General features: G+C 43.3%; 1 protein-coding gene across 17 annotated transcripts in view; it reads left to right on the plus strand.

Moving 5' to 3' along the window:
* Positions 1-391: 391 nt before the first annotated feature.
* nalcn (sodium leak channel, non-selective) overlaps positions 392-16,211 on the plus strand; it is a 53,338-nt gene continuing 37,518 nt past the window's right edge. For 6 of the 17 annotated variants that reach the window (XM_061691948.1, XM_061691949.1, XM_061691950.1 and 3 more), the window contains exons 1-12: positions 565-712; positions 3,488-3,587; positions 3,794-3,855; positions 5,294-5,434; positions 5,849-6,031; positions 8,870-8,953; positions 9,059-9,198; positions 9,292-9,420; positions 13,337-13,488; positions 13,579-13,721; positions 13,818-13,922; positions 15,023-15,109. In XM_061691948.1, the coding sequence (XP_061547932.1) occupies positions 3,814-3,855; positions 5,294-5,434; positions 5,849-6,031; positions 8,870-8,953; positions 9,059-9,198; positions 9,292-9,420; positions 13,337-13,488; positions 13,579-13,721; positions 13,818-13,922; positions 15,023-15,109 (1,206 nt within the window). In that variant the 5' untranslated portion in view covers positions 565-712; positions 3,488-3,587; positions 3,794-3,813. The other 11 variants (XM_061691938.1, XM_061691945.1, XM_061691946.1 and 8 more) reach the window with 8 other exon arrangements.

The raw sequence follows: 16,211 nt of genomic DNA on the forward strand, positions 1-16,211 counted from the left end.
CGTCATTAGATAGTGTACATATTGATTCCGACCTGGTCCAGACGAGCTATACGGTCCGTAGTACACTTGCGTGCTGTTATATTTCCTACAACTGCAAGGTGATGATAGCGGTGGCAAAGTGGGGAAAATCCACGGCAATAATCATTTGGCACTCATTCGAATCCCCACTCAAATGTAACATTATTAGTAGAGGATGGAAAACAAAACAAAAAAATGACAATATTGCCGTTCCCACTCACAAAACAAAAAACATTAGCACATAAACCATGCTTTGACAAGTTGTATGAGGAGTGTGGACTTTGAGGTTCCTGGTCCTGCGTTACCGTGGAGACGGCGGCGCGCCTCTCGCGGCTGCTGCTGATGAGTTTGCAGGCGGCGCGCGCACGCACGCTCGCTCGCACGGACGCGCGCGCACGCACACAGGAGGAAAACAGCTGACGCGACGGAGGAGATGCGACGCGCTCGATGAGGGCACGAAGCCGCCGCCGTGAGTTCAAATGTGTGCTTGGAAAATGTGGCGTTGGCGAGAAGTGCGCGGCGGCGCTCTTGCTAGCTCGCAGTGCACCGGAAGTGGAGCATGTGAGCGATGTGCCTCGCGGGCCTCGGCGCGTTTTGTTCGGCCGCGGCCGGTTCCACATGTTCGGACGGCTTTGCCGAGCACTTGCAGCCGCCCCGAAATCGACATCCGTGTGGCGCTCGGCTTGTTTTCAAGGTGACGCGGCGTTTCCATAGTAACCTTGATCTAGCGATCCAGATGGACGCGATGTGGACGCGCTTTTCCTGATCGTGTCGTGTGCATCTTTGCGGCTGTTGCGACGACTATGCCGCTGCCCTGCCTGGATGAAGCTCGCAGTGCAGTGTTTGCTAGTTATGCTAACGTGTATGCTGATATGATTTTAAGGTCATAACTCAATCTTACTATTTTGGTTTGAACAAAATGACACCGTTCTGCCATTTTCTTATCGGACTAGTCGCACTACAAGTATGTTTATATACTGTATGTGTTTACACACTATGTTTTCTTCTGTACATTGGAGCCTTTTGAAAACTAATTTAAATGAAAAATACGGCACAAACAAATGTGTCTGTCACCATAAACCCCCCAAACAAACACGATATTAACTGCGCAGGCAATGTCATATGTTACACTCTCTCGGCACTGATGGGGCTTGTGTGACTAAAAAAAAGCTAAAGACAACCGAAAGAGGCTTCCATATATTTCGCCATTCAATTGATAAATATACAAAACTACTTATCTCAACATTTGCTGTACAAACCTGTCTGCTTGTCAAAGCACATGACGGCTAGCAATAAAATTCCGAACTATCTGGAACGACAGAAATTTCCTGAAATTCAAAGATGAAATAGCCACATTTAAAAAAAAAAAAGTTGAAAAATGTCGGCACACCTGTGTTGATTCTCGGCGGATTGGTGACTTCTTTACCATGGCCTCGATGGCTCCGTGCTGAGGAGGAGCTTTCCGGACACTTCGGTCGAACAAATGGAACTTTTCACCTTCAGAAAAGTCAATGTATCATTTAGACTATAGTCACTTTGAAATGGATTTGAATTCCGATAGCTCAAGCGGAAACTGAGAGGCTGAAACAAGGAAATGAAAATATAAGACCGAAATGGTCCCGCACGGCGGAAAGCTTTCTTTTTCTTTTGGGCTCCACGTCACAATGACTTGAAGGGAGGAATTGCGCTTCAAAAGGTCCGCGATTCTTTTGGCAGTGGCGCGTCCTTGTAAACACGGTTTGGCGAGGCGGCGTGCAGTGACGGGTATGAGCGATACGGCGGCGGTATCTGTCACGTGACTTTTTTTCCTCAAAGCGGTACGTGAACCGGCACGGGGTTTGGCGCTCTGAGCTCGACGCATCGGCGTTGCCAGACCGTCACGAGGTTAACCACCGTTTCAAGTTTTTTTTCCCCAATTGTGGATAGCGGCTCTGACGGTGGTTCGCTGGAGTCCGAACACCTCGGCCATGACTTTGTAACCTTTTCCGCACCGATAGATTTGAATAACGTTGTTTCTTATTTGTTCCCTAATTGTACGGTGGCGCTTGTAGCCAACGATTTCTCGATTCACCAAATCTGGCGCTAAACGGGTCCGGGTGTGGCCAATGAGATGAAACTCAGCACAGTTAACCTAATGATTTAACAAGGAGAGGGAACTACTTTTTTCGCAGAGGGTTTTTTTCCCCTTATTAAATAAAATCGTTCTCATGATACTGAGCAGCCAGGGCAGAGTGTACCACTTTCACCTCGTGCAATATGCTGACGTCTTGCGGTACTTTCGAGGCGCATTCCCTCACGTGTTGGGAAGGAACACAATACATGAAGCGCAGTTTTCATGTCAACTTCGGCGGACAGTCCAAGATTTGTGTTCCTGACGAGTACGCTCACCTATTTGTTGCTGTGAACACGTGCAAAAGCGGAGAAAAAGAATCCTCCACTCACATCAAGACTTACAATTCATGTGATTGCATCCTGCCTGCGAGGAACATGTCCTCTCTCCCCAAATGGAAAGTTAATTGCACTTCTCAGCACTGGTCCGCCCACATAATAGCAGCCAGGCCCTGTGATTTTCTTGTCACTCTTTCTCACATCTCTATAAGTTAAGTGCAATAATCACACGCTCTAATTGTTTCTAAATGCGAGTGCAATTTAAATGGGAAGACAAACAAGGGGAAGGCTTGACTTTGCTGTCATCTTGCTGAGATTTGGTTTTGCCTGTTGGGGACACTCGGTGCTAAACTTGATAAATTGTCCTCGCGCACAGAGCAGCCAGGACAGATATGCTAACGAAAAAGCAACACGCACCTGTTGCGGTTAATCCTTTAAATGCTCACTGATTTAAGATTCGCATCGTTACTAAGATTCTCTAAGATTTGTGTGACTTTTGAGGAATTTCTTTTTTTCTTAAATTGTGGCGGTTTTCCTAATCTGTCAACTTTTCGGTCCTTCACATTTGGGAAGCATCTTTAGTTTCTTCCTTGTCTTCCTAACCGTTGTGTACCGTGTATAGTATAAGTTTAGTATAAAGAGAAGCATATTACTGCATAATTGCAACAATAAGAAAATTAAACGAATTGCCTATCATAGCCTATCAGAAACTGTTGTGAAGTTTTAGTATCTCCTTTGTTCAAATAAATGTGTAGTTTATTGAATTTTTATTTTACTGAGCAGGCAGACCATTTTCTATGTGCGTGTGCGTGTCTTACCGTTGTAACAATGTGTTTTTTGTCACACGTTTTTTTTCCCTCGCCACTAATTGCACCTTTGTAACCACACTAAAAGAGAAACACTTGTGGGAGGTGTTACCGTCATCATTTTTTTTTGTAAATGACTCGAATTGACTTTGGCTTGAACTCCAAATGGTACCAGTTTGAAGGCATCACATGGTGATCTAATGTCATTGCAAAGTGTTTGATACATGTTGTCTTTTGTCCACCACGGACTGCTGTGCTGCCACGGGCACCTCCAGGCCCTGAGGACGCTCTTGCTTTTTGCATCTCCTCTCTCTCTGGTTGGTCCCTCCCCCTCTCTGTGCCCTGGGGATGAACGCACCAATGAGGAGCCTCACAGTGAGTCCCGCCCACTTTGCCTTCTCGTCCACCCCGTCTGCCTCCTCCACACTCGCTCACCCGTTTACCGAGCCTGTCGCATATATGCCTTGATGTCAGATGTGGTGGGCATTCCTGTCTCTCTGAGCGTACTGTAGATGTGCGTATAGTGTAAATGTACGCCATATAAGCCATGATGTTGACTAACTGTTGTGTGTTATTTGCAGGGTATGCCTGATCGCATGTTATGTGCAGTGCTGGAGCAATTTCAGCTTTACTTTTCCCTTTGGTATGTGCGCTTTGTCTCCATTCAGAGTGTCGTTTCTTCTTCTGTTCATATGTTCACACAGCCTGTACACACCTTTCTTTCACTTTGCGCAGTGGATTTAAAAAGTCAACACAACTTTTTGTATCCACCGTACACACATACACGCTGAATTTAAAAGATGCAATTAGGGCCTTATTCTCCCCTTTTTTTTTTTTTTTTATTTTTGCGCCTGACTTCCGCACCTTTCAGCTAACGCACGTTCTCCCATCCAGATTTCTGACACAACCTCCGTGCCTAAACCGAAAATATGTGCACAACCACCAAAGATGCGTGACTCATTGAATTCTGAGGGTGGCTGTAAATCATGGACCATGAAGTTTTCTTGAAACTTTTGATTGGCATAGAAATCCAGTTGGAAAATATAGCACACTTAAAATATCAAAAGACCTTCCGTAGCAGATGGGTCGTCGTGGGACGTGCGCACAGCTCCGTCTAACACACTACACTTTGAAGGAGTGCATGTGTTTTTTTTTTTTTTTTATCTGTATGAAATAAATCCAATAAAAGTAAATTACAGTTTTTCTTTGTCGCTTTGGTACATTTCTCGAATCGGTATTTCTCTCCAACGAATACGATATGTTGATGTTCGGTCGTCGGCGTAACGTGGCAGGGACACATTGCGGCTGTTGTGCAATTCGTGGGCAGCGATGAGCATAAACGAGCTTTATGGTCCAGCTGTGTCCCGCACCGTCAACGGGCAGGTAACTGAATTAAAACGTGCAATATGTGTTCGTGTTGCACTTACTACAGCCTCGGGAGTGCGGAAGAGGAAAAGGAAAAGCGCTTCAGTCCACGGGAGAATGTGCGCAGGGAACGCCCACATTTTCTGGTTGACGCACCCACAGTGTGTGCCTGGCATGAGTGACAGTTTTGAGTGGACAGGAGAATGCGCGCAGCCAGAAAAGTGCGCCTTTTCTGACGTACGCAACGGGAGACTGTGGCCCCAAGTGCACACTTGCTTATTTATACTGGTGTTGCATGGTGATGACGATGATGACGCGTGATCTCGTCACATGGTAAGTTGATGGACATGCTCCGGTGTGAATACACTTGTCATGTGTCCCATGTGTGCTTTGTCGTGTAACATGATAGTATCATGCATCAGGTTTCGAATGACAACTCTGTTCTGGCAGTTCAAGTCCGACTATTTTTTTCTTAACATAAAACAACAAGAATTCCCGCATTTCCTCAAGTAGTGGCGTCTGCTCTAATAAACACCAGGCCCCCTGATGAAAACAACTACAGGAGGTAGCTCCATCGGTTGATGGAATGACTTCTCTGGCTCCACTTGAATAAAATAAAGTACCTCATCCCGAATATTTGCTACAGGGTTCCAGAAAGTTGTGGTCTCCCAGGTGTCGCTTTGGTCACTGTGTGATCTGCTCGCTCTCTCTGTCAGATCCACTCTCTGTATAGCACGGCAAGCCCCAGCATGCTGAAGAGGAAACAAAGCTCCAGGGTCGAGACCCAGCCCATGACCGACTTCGGGCCTGATGAGACTCTAGCAGACAGCGCCGACATCTTCTGGATCAACAAAGCAGTGAGTGCACTTTTGTTGACTCGTCCGGAGCCGAACACAAGCCGTTCCGCGGGCCTGGCTGACTGCCAGGTTGTTCTAATATGGGGGGATAAAAATAAAAAATAAGCTTCTACAGGAAATCTTCATTAACTGTATTGGCATTGTTTCCGTGAACAAGCTAACATGCGTAACTGTCATTCAACTGTAAAGAGGAGTTAAGCACTGTATTATAAACGACTGTAAGACTAAAATGCAAAACTACTCACAATTTTAAGATGCCTGACATCGATCCTGTCACGTATCGGCGTTTTCAAATTTTGGAAATATACTGTATAAAATACTTGATTTCGGGTTAGTTAGCTGTGTCAATTTCCATTTTTAATGTACAACTCAACCAAGCTAAGAAACCGCAATTCGTTTCTCAACGTCGTGTAGTGGGTGCACACCCTGCTGCGAGCCTGCGCCATCATCAGCGTCATCTCGGTGTGCATGAACACCCCCAAGACATTTGAGCACTACCCGCCCCTGCAGTATGTGACCTTCACGCTGGACACGCTGCTCATGTTCCTCTACACGGCCGAGATGATCGCCAAGATGCACATCAGGGGAATCATCAAGGTAGCCGCCGCCGCCGCCGCTAGCATGTCTATTGAACATTGTACAGCATCGTGCTATCCTGATGAACATTGTACGGTAGCAGACTAGACTTTACGCCTATTTTATCGGCCTGATCGGTATCGGCCGATAATTAGCATTTTATGCTGATCGGCCGATCGGCTCCAATGTCATAATTCGCCGATCCGATCGATGTCCGCAAAAGACATTTAATCACGTGTGTTAGTGGTCAACGGTGCTCAGGACAGGAGAGGACGTTGGTTTAAGGTTTGCTTGAAGTATGTTCCCGTACTTTTAACACGATACGGCTCGCAAGCAGGCAACGAAACGTTATGTAGCCTAGCAAGCTCTAAAGTTGAAGTCATTTAATTCAAAATAAAGTAATTTAATTACAATAAGTTAGCATCCATTATTTGCGTCGTGTTGTAATGTTGGTTTGACCTGACTGATTAGAATACACGATGTGACTAGAGCGGTGATTTCCAACCTTTATGGAGCCAAGGAACATATTTTACAATTGAAAAATCTCACGGAACACCAACAAACAAAAATGTCACAAAGTGGATTACGTATTTACTTCCTGCCATCTACTAGAAGACCATTCATTTGTTCTGTCTGTCACTATGCCTCACTGGCATAAATAGAGGAACATAGATACATTATTGATTGTAAATATAATTTGTTGAGCAAAGTAAGTACACCAGTATATACAGTACATGAACAGGTCATTTAAATAGACACATTGCTCCATGTTGTGATCGGATCGGTGATCGTTTTTTTCAACTCGCTGATCGGTGATCGGCCCCAGAAATCCTGATCGTGTAAAGCCTATGGCAGAGTAAGTGATAAATGTTGCCCACTCGACATCCATTGCAGCTGGGGTCGGGCATCGTTTGAATTTGAGCGATTCCGGTTCCAAACGATTCTCGTCAATCTGTGCCAACCCTTTGAGGTATTAAGGGCTATACAAATACACTTGACTTGCGTAAAGTAAGCAAATGATTTAATTTAATTGTATATTATTATTACTATTTGTTGTTTTATATCATTTTAATTTCATTTTCTGTACTGCTTATCCGCACTAGGGTTGCGGGTGTGCTGGAGCCTATCCCAGCTATCTTCGGGCAAGAGGCGGGGTACACCCTGGAGTGGCCGCCACCCATTCGCAGTCATTTTAATTTAAACTAGTAAGAGCTGGGTTAAGCTCCAGCTGACGCACGATCCTGGTGAGAACGAGTGATATAGAAAATGGCTGGATGGCAGTGTTCAGGAAAATGCCATCATAAACGTTGTTGGTCTCAGGGAGCCAGAAAATTGTGGACAATTAAGCATAAACAAGGAGGCAGATGAGGACACAGTTTGACTTACCATCGGTTCAAATCAGCATCGAAGCCTAACCAAATCCTTCTTTTATTCTAAAAAAAAAAAATCATGATTGTCTTTCAAACTTGATTTCATGTAATCGCAATGATACACTTGAAAGTATTAAATCTGCACTTTGTATGACTAAACAAGTCATTGCATGCTTTTGTTGGTTTGTTATGGTATTTTTCTGAACACACCCTGTTATTTTGCAGTCTTTCTCCTTCTCCTTCCGCATCCAATGTCCCCTTGACATTTCACTTTGTTTATACCTCGGGGCTTTTGTCGTTTTCCTCGGCTTATCGTGTCGAAAACAGGTTGCTTCTCATTTCCCCACACGGGCGGAACGCTGAAATTCTGAAGATTTACATGATTTACAGATTTACACTCTATCTACCTGTTGTGTTTTTTTGGTGTTTGTTTTTTCCCGTTATGTGGGCGAGTCCAAAAAAATAATTGGTATTAGGATTTGGTGAAGACAAACCTATTGAGTGAAGACTGCTTATTTTTAGGCTATTAGATTCATCTTGTCCTTATCTCCATAGCTGTTAGGTATCAGAATGGGCTTTATTGGCCAAGTAAGACACACAAGGAATTTTGATATGGGCATGTTATTTTTTATATAATAGTTTGTGAGCTTTTTTTCTGAATGTAAAAACATAAATCAGTCAAGGAAACGTAAACACAGTTGAAGTAATGCGGCAGGGATGGTATGGATTTTCCATCAGTCCCTTCAGTCTGTCGTGTTGCCGGAGTGGCCCTTTGTAAATGGAGCTCAACGTCCCTTGGCGGACATTGTGTGGTGCTTTAAAGCAACAATGTACTAAATGCACGGCAACACATCAAGCATTTCCAGTGGAAGGGTCAGATGGCCTAAGAGTTTGCGCTGTCAATGCGTTCTAAGCTACCGGGGCGCCATCTGACGAATAAAATAACCTTTGCCTTTAAATTTGTGATAACCTGGGCTTGATGCGAACTTTCGCATCACGTCCGTCGGGCAAATTTGATCGCGGGATTATTGATAAACACACATTCAACGCTCCTCCCAACTTTGTCGTCTTCAGCGGGTCGTCTGCGCGCTCGCACCCGAAGCCGGTGTGCTGCCCGTTCTCAAAGCCGATTGGCTGTCGTGACGCGATTTGTGGCTTGTGGTTCAAATTTCCCAATCGTGAGTGAATGGGCGAAGACGGCAATTTTTCAAAATGAAATAAAAAGGTTCTCCAAATTACTTTTTTGTCACTCTTACACATCTGTGTGTTGCTTGATGATGTTGTTTTGATGCTGTATGGGCTTGCTCTTCATTCCTGACAATCTTTATGACAGAGGTGATACTGCGTGCGTGCCTGCGTGTGTGCACGCGTGCGTGTGGCACAAAGGAAAGCCGTGGGCTGCTTGTCATCATTAAAAGTGTTACATTCTTCTTTTGGAGTGTTAACTGTTGATTTGTTCCGTTGCCATTTCCTCCTCCTTTCTGCGCAGGGGGATAACTCTTATGTGAAAGATCGCTGGTGCATGTTTGATGGATTCATGGTCTTTTTCATCTGGGTGTCCCTGGTGTTGCAGGTATATTGCGACATTTACTATTCTTCCGGTACTTGTAGTTTTTTACCGCCTGGAATTTGCTTGTCGAGCTTTACTTAAGGCCGTCCGCCTCTCTCTGTTTTTGAGGTGTTTGAGATAGCGGAGCTGGTGGATCAGATGTCTCCATGGGGGATGCTGAGAATCCCCAGAGCGCTCATTATGATCCGGGCCTTCAGGATCTACTTCCGCTTTGAGCTTCCTCGCTCCCGCATCACTAACATTCTTAAGTATAAAACTGAGCGTTTTATTTTTACCAACATTGATTGTGCATCAAAACTAGGCCACCAAAATGTGATTTTCTAAATAGTTGTTGTTGGCAGGCGCTCTGGGGAGCAGATCTGGAGTGTATCCATCTTCCTGCTGTTCTTTCTCTTGCTTTATGGAATTCTGGGTGTGCAGATGTTTGGAACCTTCAACCATCACTGCGTTACCAATGACACACAAAAAGGGTAATTAACACTTCACCTCCATCACCACATTTCTTTGCAAAGTTGACTACGCATTGGTGCTCATCTAACCGATCCAATCCGAGAGATCCTATGGAAGACTTCCAAATGGTGGTCTTTACGAGCATGACCACTTGGATTGGCGCACGCAGGGGGTTCCGGTTTATGACAGTACAGGCATACGAGGTTTCGAGGTTACAAACGGCGCGCAGTGAACTCATTTGCGCAGTGGCTTAAGAATACGTGGTCACAAGTCGGCACAAGAAGACGAGCGCAGTCAACACCTCACCTCATGTTTTTCATTGGTTTGCTTTGCATTTATGGCCAGGAGGTGTTGGTCATACAAATATTTACTGTAATTATGACTCCAATATTGCGTGCATGATAGAGCAAGGAGCGTTCCAATTTAGGCACAGATTCAGCTTACATCACCGTGTTGGAACAAAACTGCATCCTAACCCCTCTGTATTGGAGATGTATCAATTGTCCAAGATGGGTTTATTATTTTGGTAGTACAGGGAAAGCTCCAAGCGCCACATTTTTTCCCCCACAGAAAATAAGGGAACTAAAAATAACCATGCCAGAGTCCAACTGCCGTCGTAAAAGCCTTCATAAATTGACAAGCTCGTTCACTCTACTTGTCAGTGGTGTAGAACTGCACTGCTTTCTAATATTTGGATTTCTCTGAATATCTACATGAGAGACATCGTGTATGAATATGTTTGCACTCTAAGGGAGATACTTAAGGCCATTATCGTTCAAAATGATGCGTAATCCTTAAATCGAAGATATTAAAATGACATAGCCACAATCAGGAGAATACTCGTTACAGGTGTGCATCTTTTGAGATTAGAACAGAAGAAAATAAACCTTTATTTGTCCTGCATCGGAGACATTCCAAACCGTACCTAGCTATTTTGAATATATTTTGGTAATGTAACGTGTGCAATTAAATGGCTTTCCTTCCCCACAGGGGCGTATAATATTTCCTGAGAGGTTTATCCCTACGTCCAACAATTCAGTTGTCTTTGTTGTTTTCACCTGCCGCACATCTTAAGAAACACACACTCTTTGGCAGCTGTGGTGATCAGCATCATCTCATATGCATGGAACAGCAGCCTGTTACCCTTTGAGCCTCATTATGCTGCACTACTGTTTAATTGAAATTAAAGCGCAATTAAGTGCAGCATGATTAGAATGACATTGATCATAATGAGGATGTATGTTCAACTCCACAGAGATGTGCAATCTTCCACATGTGCTATATCGTATTCACCATTTTGGCAGCAAGCGTTCAAACGAATTGGACGCCCTACACCGTTTGGATGAAGCTCGTTCATCCTCACCGGCTACTCCCCGTTTGTTCCGACGCGCCCCCGGGACCCGTTGACCATCACGCGCAAGACAGACTTCAGCTCTCGCGCACATCAGACACCGAATATGCCGACCTAAAAACAGCGTGTCTGATGTGATCCCCCCCCACACCCCCCGCTCCACCCAAATCCAACGTGTGCTTTAAAATATGTCAGCGAGAACAGATGCGTCTTATCTATGAACTGCTACATGTCCTTGTGCCAAAGTCAAAGCTTGACAGCTTTGCACACAAATTGGGAATAATATACCAGGGGATACGGATTTGAGATGAAAAGGCTGTCGGATTTGTTAACAAAAGGAGGATCTTGTGGATGTCGACGTTTCACCTGCTATTTCACTTCCTGTCATGAATTGCGCAGGGCAGTTATTATTATTATAGGCTTATTTAAAACATAAAAAACAGAAATGTCAGGTCCACCTCCTTCCAAAAAAATGTTTTCCACATAGGAAATAAAGGAAATTGAGTTAATCTGTTCAGAGTCACTGTCATAAAATCTTTATTAACTGTACAGTCATCCAGGAGAAAGGTGTACATTCACGGCCACGCAAGTGAAGAAGTAACCACTTTATTATTGACGCTCCAAAACAGTTAAAAACTCTTGAATCACTTCAGTGATGCCACAGGTGTTCCTCATTCCATTTTTGTTACATGTTCAACTGATTAATAAGAAGTTAACAGCACACTGAATTAAAGAAGTTAACACTGTGACTCAACCATCACGCCAGTGCAAAAAAAAAAAGTCGGGCTGCAACTAATGATTATTTCTATAATAATATTTTTTCAATGAATTGGATTAAAAATCTTTAAATGTCCATCCCTTTATTAAAAAAAAAAAACCAAACACTAAATGGATTATGATTCAGTTAGCGGTTTGGGCCGTAAGATGTCAGAAGATTGGCAAAAATGTTGGTAATTCCTTTCTAAAGTAAAAGAAAATATTTGCAAATGTCTTACTTTGATGAAACACAAAAAGAATCAGTCGGCTTTATTATTGTATTAAATATAATTATTATATTGTACTGCTTTGTTATTATTATAATAAATATAGTTATTAATACTGTTAAGAGGCTGAAATTTTCAGACAATTTTAAGTTAAACAGTCTCCAAACGATTACTTGATTATCAAAATAGTGGTCGATTAATTTGATAATCAGTTAGTTGTCAATGAATTGATTAAAGGTTGCACCTCTAAAAAGAAGTCAATACTGCTATTTAGCTGTCATGCAAGTGTAAAAATAAGTTAATACTGTAAATGTATGTAATGTAAGTGTCATAAAGAAAAACGAGTTGATTCTCATACACATAAAAAGAAGCAAATGAACTGTCACACAAGTATCGAAAGAATTTGACGCTGTAAATCAACTTGCGCAAAAAGCACAAACACTAAAACACAAAATCAATATAACAATTGTAGATGAGTGAAAACACATTGGCCGCTAGCCTCTAGCAGCTTGCGTTTTGCAATTAGCCTCTGGCAGCTAGCCTGTAGCTCCCGACAATCATCTTGCAAAGTGTGCAACAATTGGGGCGTTGCAGTTCTTTTGAATGGGAAACATGGGGAAAAAGAAAAACGTCGTAGCGTTGTGTTTTGAGTATATCAGGTGTCCTTACATGTCCCATTATGCAAATCTGTATCAACTGTTTTCTGGTTTCATCAAATGTGATGACTAAGTCCTCATCACGGAACCGTGCTGTTCCCGCCCCCATCTGACTCGTTGAATTATCATTATTAGCATAACCATATTTGATGTCACATTTGGGGATTGATCTCTTCCCTGTTTTGTCATCAAGAAAGGCAATGTCTTTGATAAGACACATTGCTGTTACTTCACCATGTTCAATTAGCGTTATCTCATTTCACCGCCAAGACTTCGGTTGCCCCGTGTGATGGTGCAAAATGTGAATCCATTTTTGATCCCCTCGCCCTTAATGAATAATTGAGATGAATGTCTGGGCAGACAATTTGAAGGAATTAATTTCCATTCGAGCCTCCCTCAGAATAACGCCTGTTGCCTGAAAAGCTGGTCGACCTTTTGTTCCGATTTCAAAAGAGATTCTCAGGGAATATTGCCATTAAGGTCCCGGGTGAGCTGGCGCCGAACCCGGGTGACTTTGGGCATAGAGGCGAGGTACAAACAAACAAACAAACCAACTATTCACCCTCATATTCACAAAGACAACAATTGTAGGAAAACGTTTGCTGATAACATCCTGTCAAATATTATTGAACATCAAGTGAGGGGTTAGATTTGAGTTAAAGTGAATGTCACGAACGAAGCACAACAGCAGCTACCTGCCGCGATACTCAGGTTGTGGACATATTCCTGCAATTTGGACACTTTACAGACCTTGAAGATCACCAAAAGGCTGAGTTGTTGGTGTTTCACTGCGATTTCAAACATCCTCACGAGGTAGAAAAACTACGTGGTCGTGCTTTTGTCCCCGTATGCAAGAGTACGTTTCAGACGTTGGGCGGGAAACATTGTGGTCACCGCCAACCCTCTACAGTTTTTTTTTGTTATTGCTGTGATTTCATTTGTTTAGCAATGTGACTTGGAATAGCTTGGCCATCCCGGACACCCACTGCTCCCCCGATGGTGAGGGCTACCAGTGTCCTCTGGGCTTCAAGTGTATGGACCTAGAAGAACTGGGCCTCAGCAGGCAGGAACTTGGCTACAGCGGCTTCAATGAGCTGGGTAAAGTCACGTCCTAAGTAATTTTCCGGAACAAACCAAACTGAGGATTTGTCCTCATAACTACCATTTTTGTCTTCTTTGATCTTCCAGGGACAAGCATCTTTACTGTGTACGAGGCTGCCTCTCAGGAGGGTTGGGTGTTCCTCATGTACCGAGCAATTGACAGTTTCCCTCGCTGGCGCTCCTACTTCTATTTTATCACTCTCATTTTCTTCCTGGCGTGGCTCGTGAAGGTTAGAACTTTGCCTACCTCTTCATTTTCTCTCACTCGGAAATGGACCTTAATTTACCTTCCACGGTGTTCCACGATGTCGCTTAACTTTTAACAGAACGTGTTCATTGCCGTCATCATCGAAACCTTTGCTGAAATCCGAGTTCAATTTCAGCAGATGTGGGGCTCCAGGAGTAGCACCACATCCACGGCGACCACACAGGTACAGTGATATGTCGGAAGAAAGCTCACCGTTGTCATACAGTATTGACCACACGTTGCGTATCCACTGACTTCCTCAAATAGTGGCCTTCTCCCCCATAATAATACTAATAAATGTATTTGTAATGCACTTTACATTTCAAAGAAAAAAAAATATTAAAAGCATTCGAAGTTACAGCAAACTGCTGGATAGTGTAATAAAAAACACTCGGGAGCTTGGGTGTTAAGAATGGAGTTTCAAAAGTGAGTTAGCATTTTTAAATCGAAATGTTTTGAGCCCCTTTTCGAACATCTCCCCATTCTGTGGAGCCCTCAAGGAGGGCATTCCAGAGATGTGGTGCCGCCCCGTCTGCCACGGGTGCTGGAGGACTGGAGACTTGAAATTGTTTCCCAAAGACCGCTTCATAATTCAAACACCGATTTAACATCTCTTTTCGAGGAAAAAAAAAAAATGGCCGGACCATTAAAACCAGAGCTGAAATAATATAAATAACAATACGTTGCTGGTCTCTCCTTTGTTTTATTGCTAAGCAATACAGGTACATGAGGAAAATATTTGTATATTTAATGGCCATAATTAATTTGACCCTGTTCCCTGGCAAGAAATAAGAGGAATCTAGGAAATTTCGCCTGGACTGGCCAGTATGCACAAATGTATTTCAGTCCAGTCACACCGGTCGAAGTTTTGCTGAAAAACTGACTGAATCGATTTCACGCCACCGAATCGTTTCGGATCGTTCTAAATGAACCGATATCGTCCCCTCAATAGAAACATTTCCCCATCTGGAGTTGAGCAAATACATTTGAACCCTATCAACCAGTTGTGTTAGGTTGTGCATTCAGCTGAACAGTGTAATATTCATGACAAATGTTTCAGGGGTTTCACTTTGATTTTGTTGTTCACATAAACTATTGAGCAGCTCTCATCCTGTGAGAGCGTGTGCTTGTGATGCCGTCGGCTCTTTTGGCGAACGTTTTTGGGAAAATGTAGCCAAAGAGTTTGCGATCGTGTTTGAATGTTTTTCTTTGCTTTTAAAGGTATGTATTTTTGTCAACTGTCATTGATTGATTTATTATTTGGGGGGTGTCCTTGTGGCGCAGATGTTCCACGAAGATTCTGCCGGCGGATGGCAACTCGTAGCCGTGGACGTCAACAAACCACACGGCCGAGCGCCTGCCTGCCTCCAGGTGAATCCGCAAACGCACTTTATTTGCTGCAGATGCTGCCGCTCGTGGAATAATGTTAGTGTCCCTTAAAAGCACTCCTCTAAAATTTAAGGTTGTTCATAAAATGACACTTGATACTCATTGTTTTCTTTCTCACGGGATCGATATACCATCAGGTATTCTGACTTTGCAGTTGCAACCTTATGACAATGTTTTACTTTTGATTGTGATCGGAATATTCTGTATTTTCCCCGTGTTCGCTGAGCATGGCGCATTTAACGTTTTATTACATTCTGTTTGAACATTCGGCTACTCGGCGCGACGAGTCACAACATCAGGTGGATGAATTTGTAAAATACAAAGACAAAGCACTGATAATCTTTCAGTGCACATCCCTGCTGTCAAATAGGACGGCTTGGCACATTTGTGTCAGAAATGGGATTAGCTGCTGTATATATTTTGCTTTTAGGGCAACAATGACAATTAAATACCTATTTTATTCCATTCTACTGCTGTTGGACGCTGAGAGAAAATATAATGGAGACTTGCAACGTGAGTTTTCATATGAAGAGAAACTTTTTCTTCCTCCAGCTAAAAAAGAAAACAGATAAGCTTTTTAATGGACTATATTTTGTTGCTGTAATAATAACTAGCCAGAGAAAAGTAGTATTTGTAGAAGTTTGTAACTTTCAAATATGTGTTGATGTTAATGTGGGCCTGGCAGCACCTTGCGTGGCAGCAGCCGCCCATTGGCGTATAAATGTGTGTGTGTGTGTGAGTGGGTGAATGCACAGTGATAGTGTAGGTAAAGCGCTCTATAAGTAGAGTCCATTTACCATTTTACCATTTACTATCGCCGTATCGTCGATAATATATGACAATAATATCCTTCCGCGAGTTCATGTTAATCTGCAATTGTCAGCCCTAACATGCATCTTTTCTGTGCCCCATTGAATTTACTAGAGCGGCTATGCGCTTTTTACTGCTAATGTTCATGTTTGCGGTACTCGCTTTTGGGTCGTATATTGATGCAATCGTGAATCAGTGAATATCAACCGAGCAGACAAGTGACAGACGTTTCGGTGATATCTAGATTTGCGCTAATGACGTAGCTGCAGCGATG

The sequence above is a fragment of the Phycodurus eques genome, chromosome 12 (genome assembly GCF_024500275.1).
Source record: "Phycodurus eques isolate BA_2022a chromosome 12, UOR_Pequ_1.1, whole genome shotgun sequence".
Classification (NCBI taxonomy): Eukaryota; Metazoa; Chordata; class Actinopteri; order Syngnathiformes; family Syngnathidae; genus Phycodurus; species Phycodurus eques.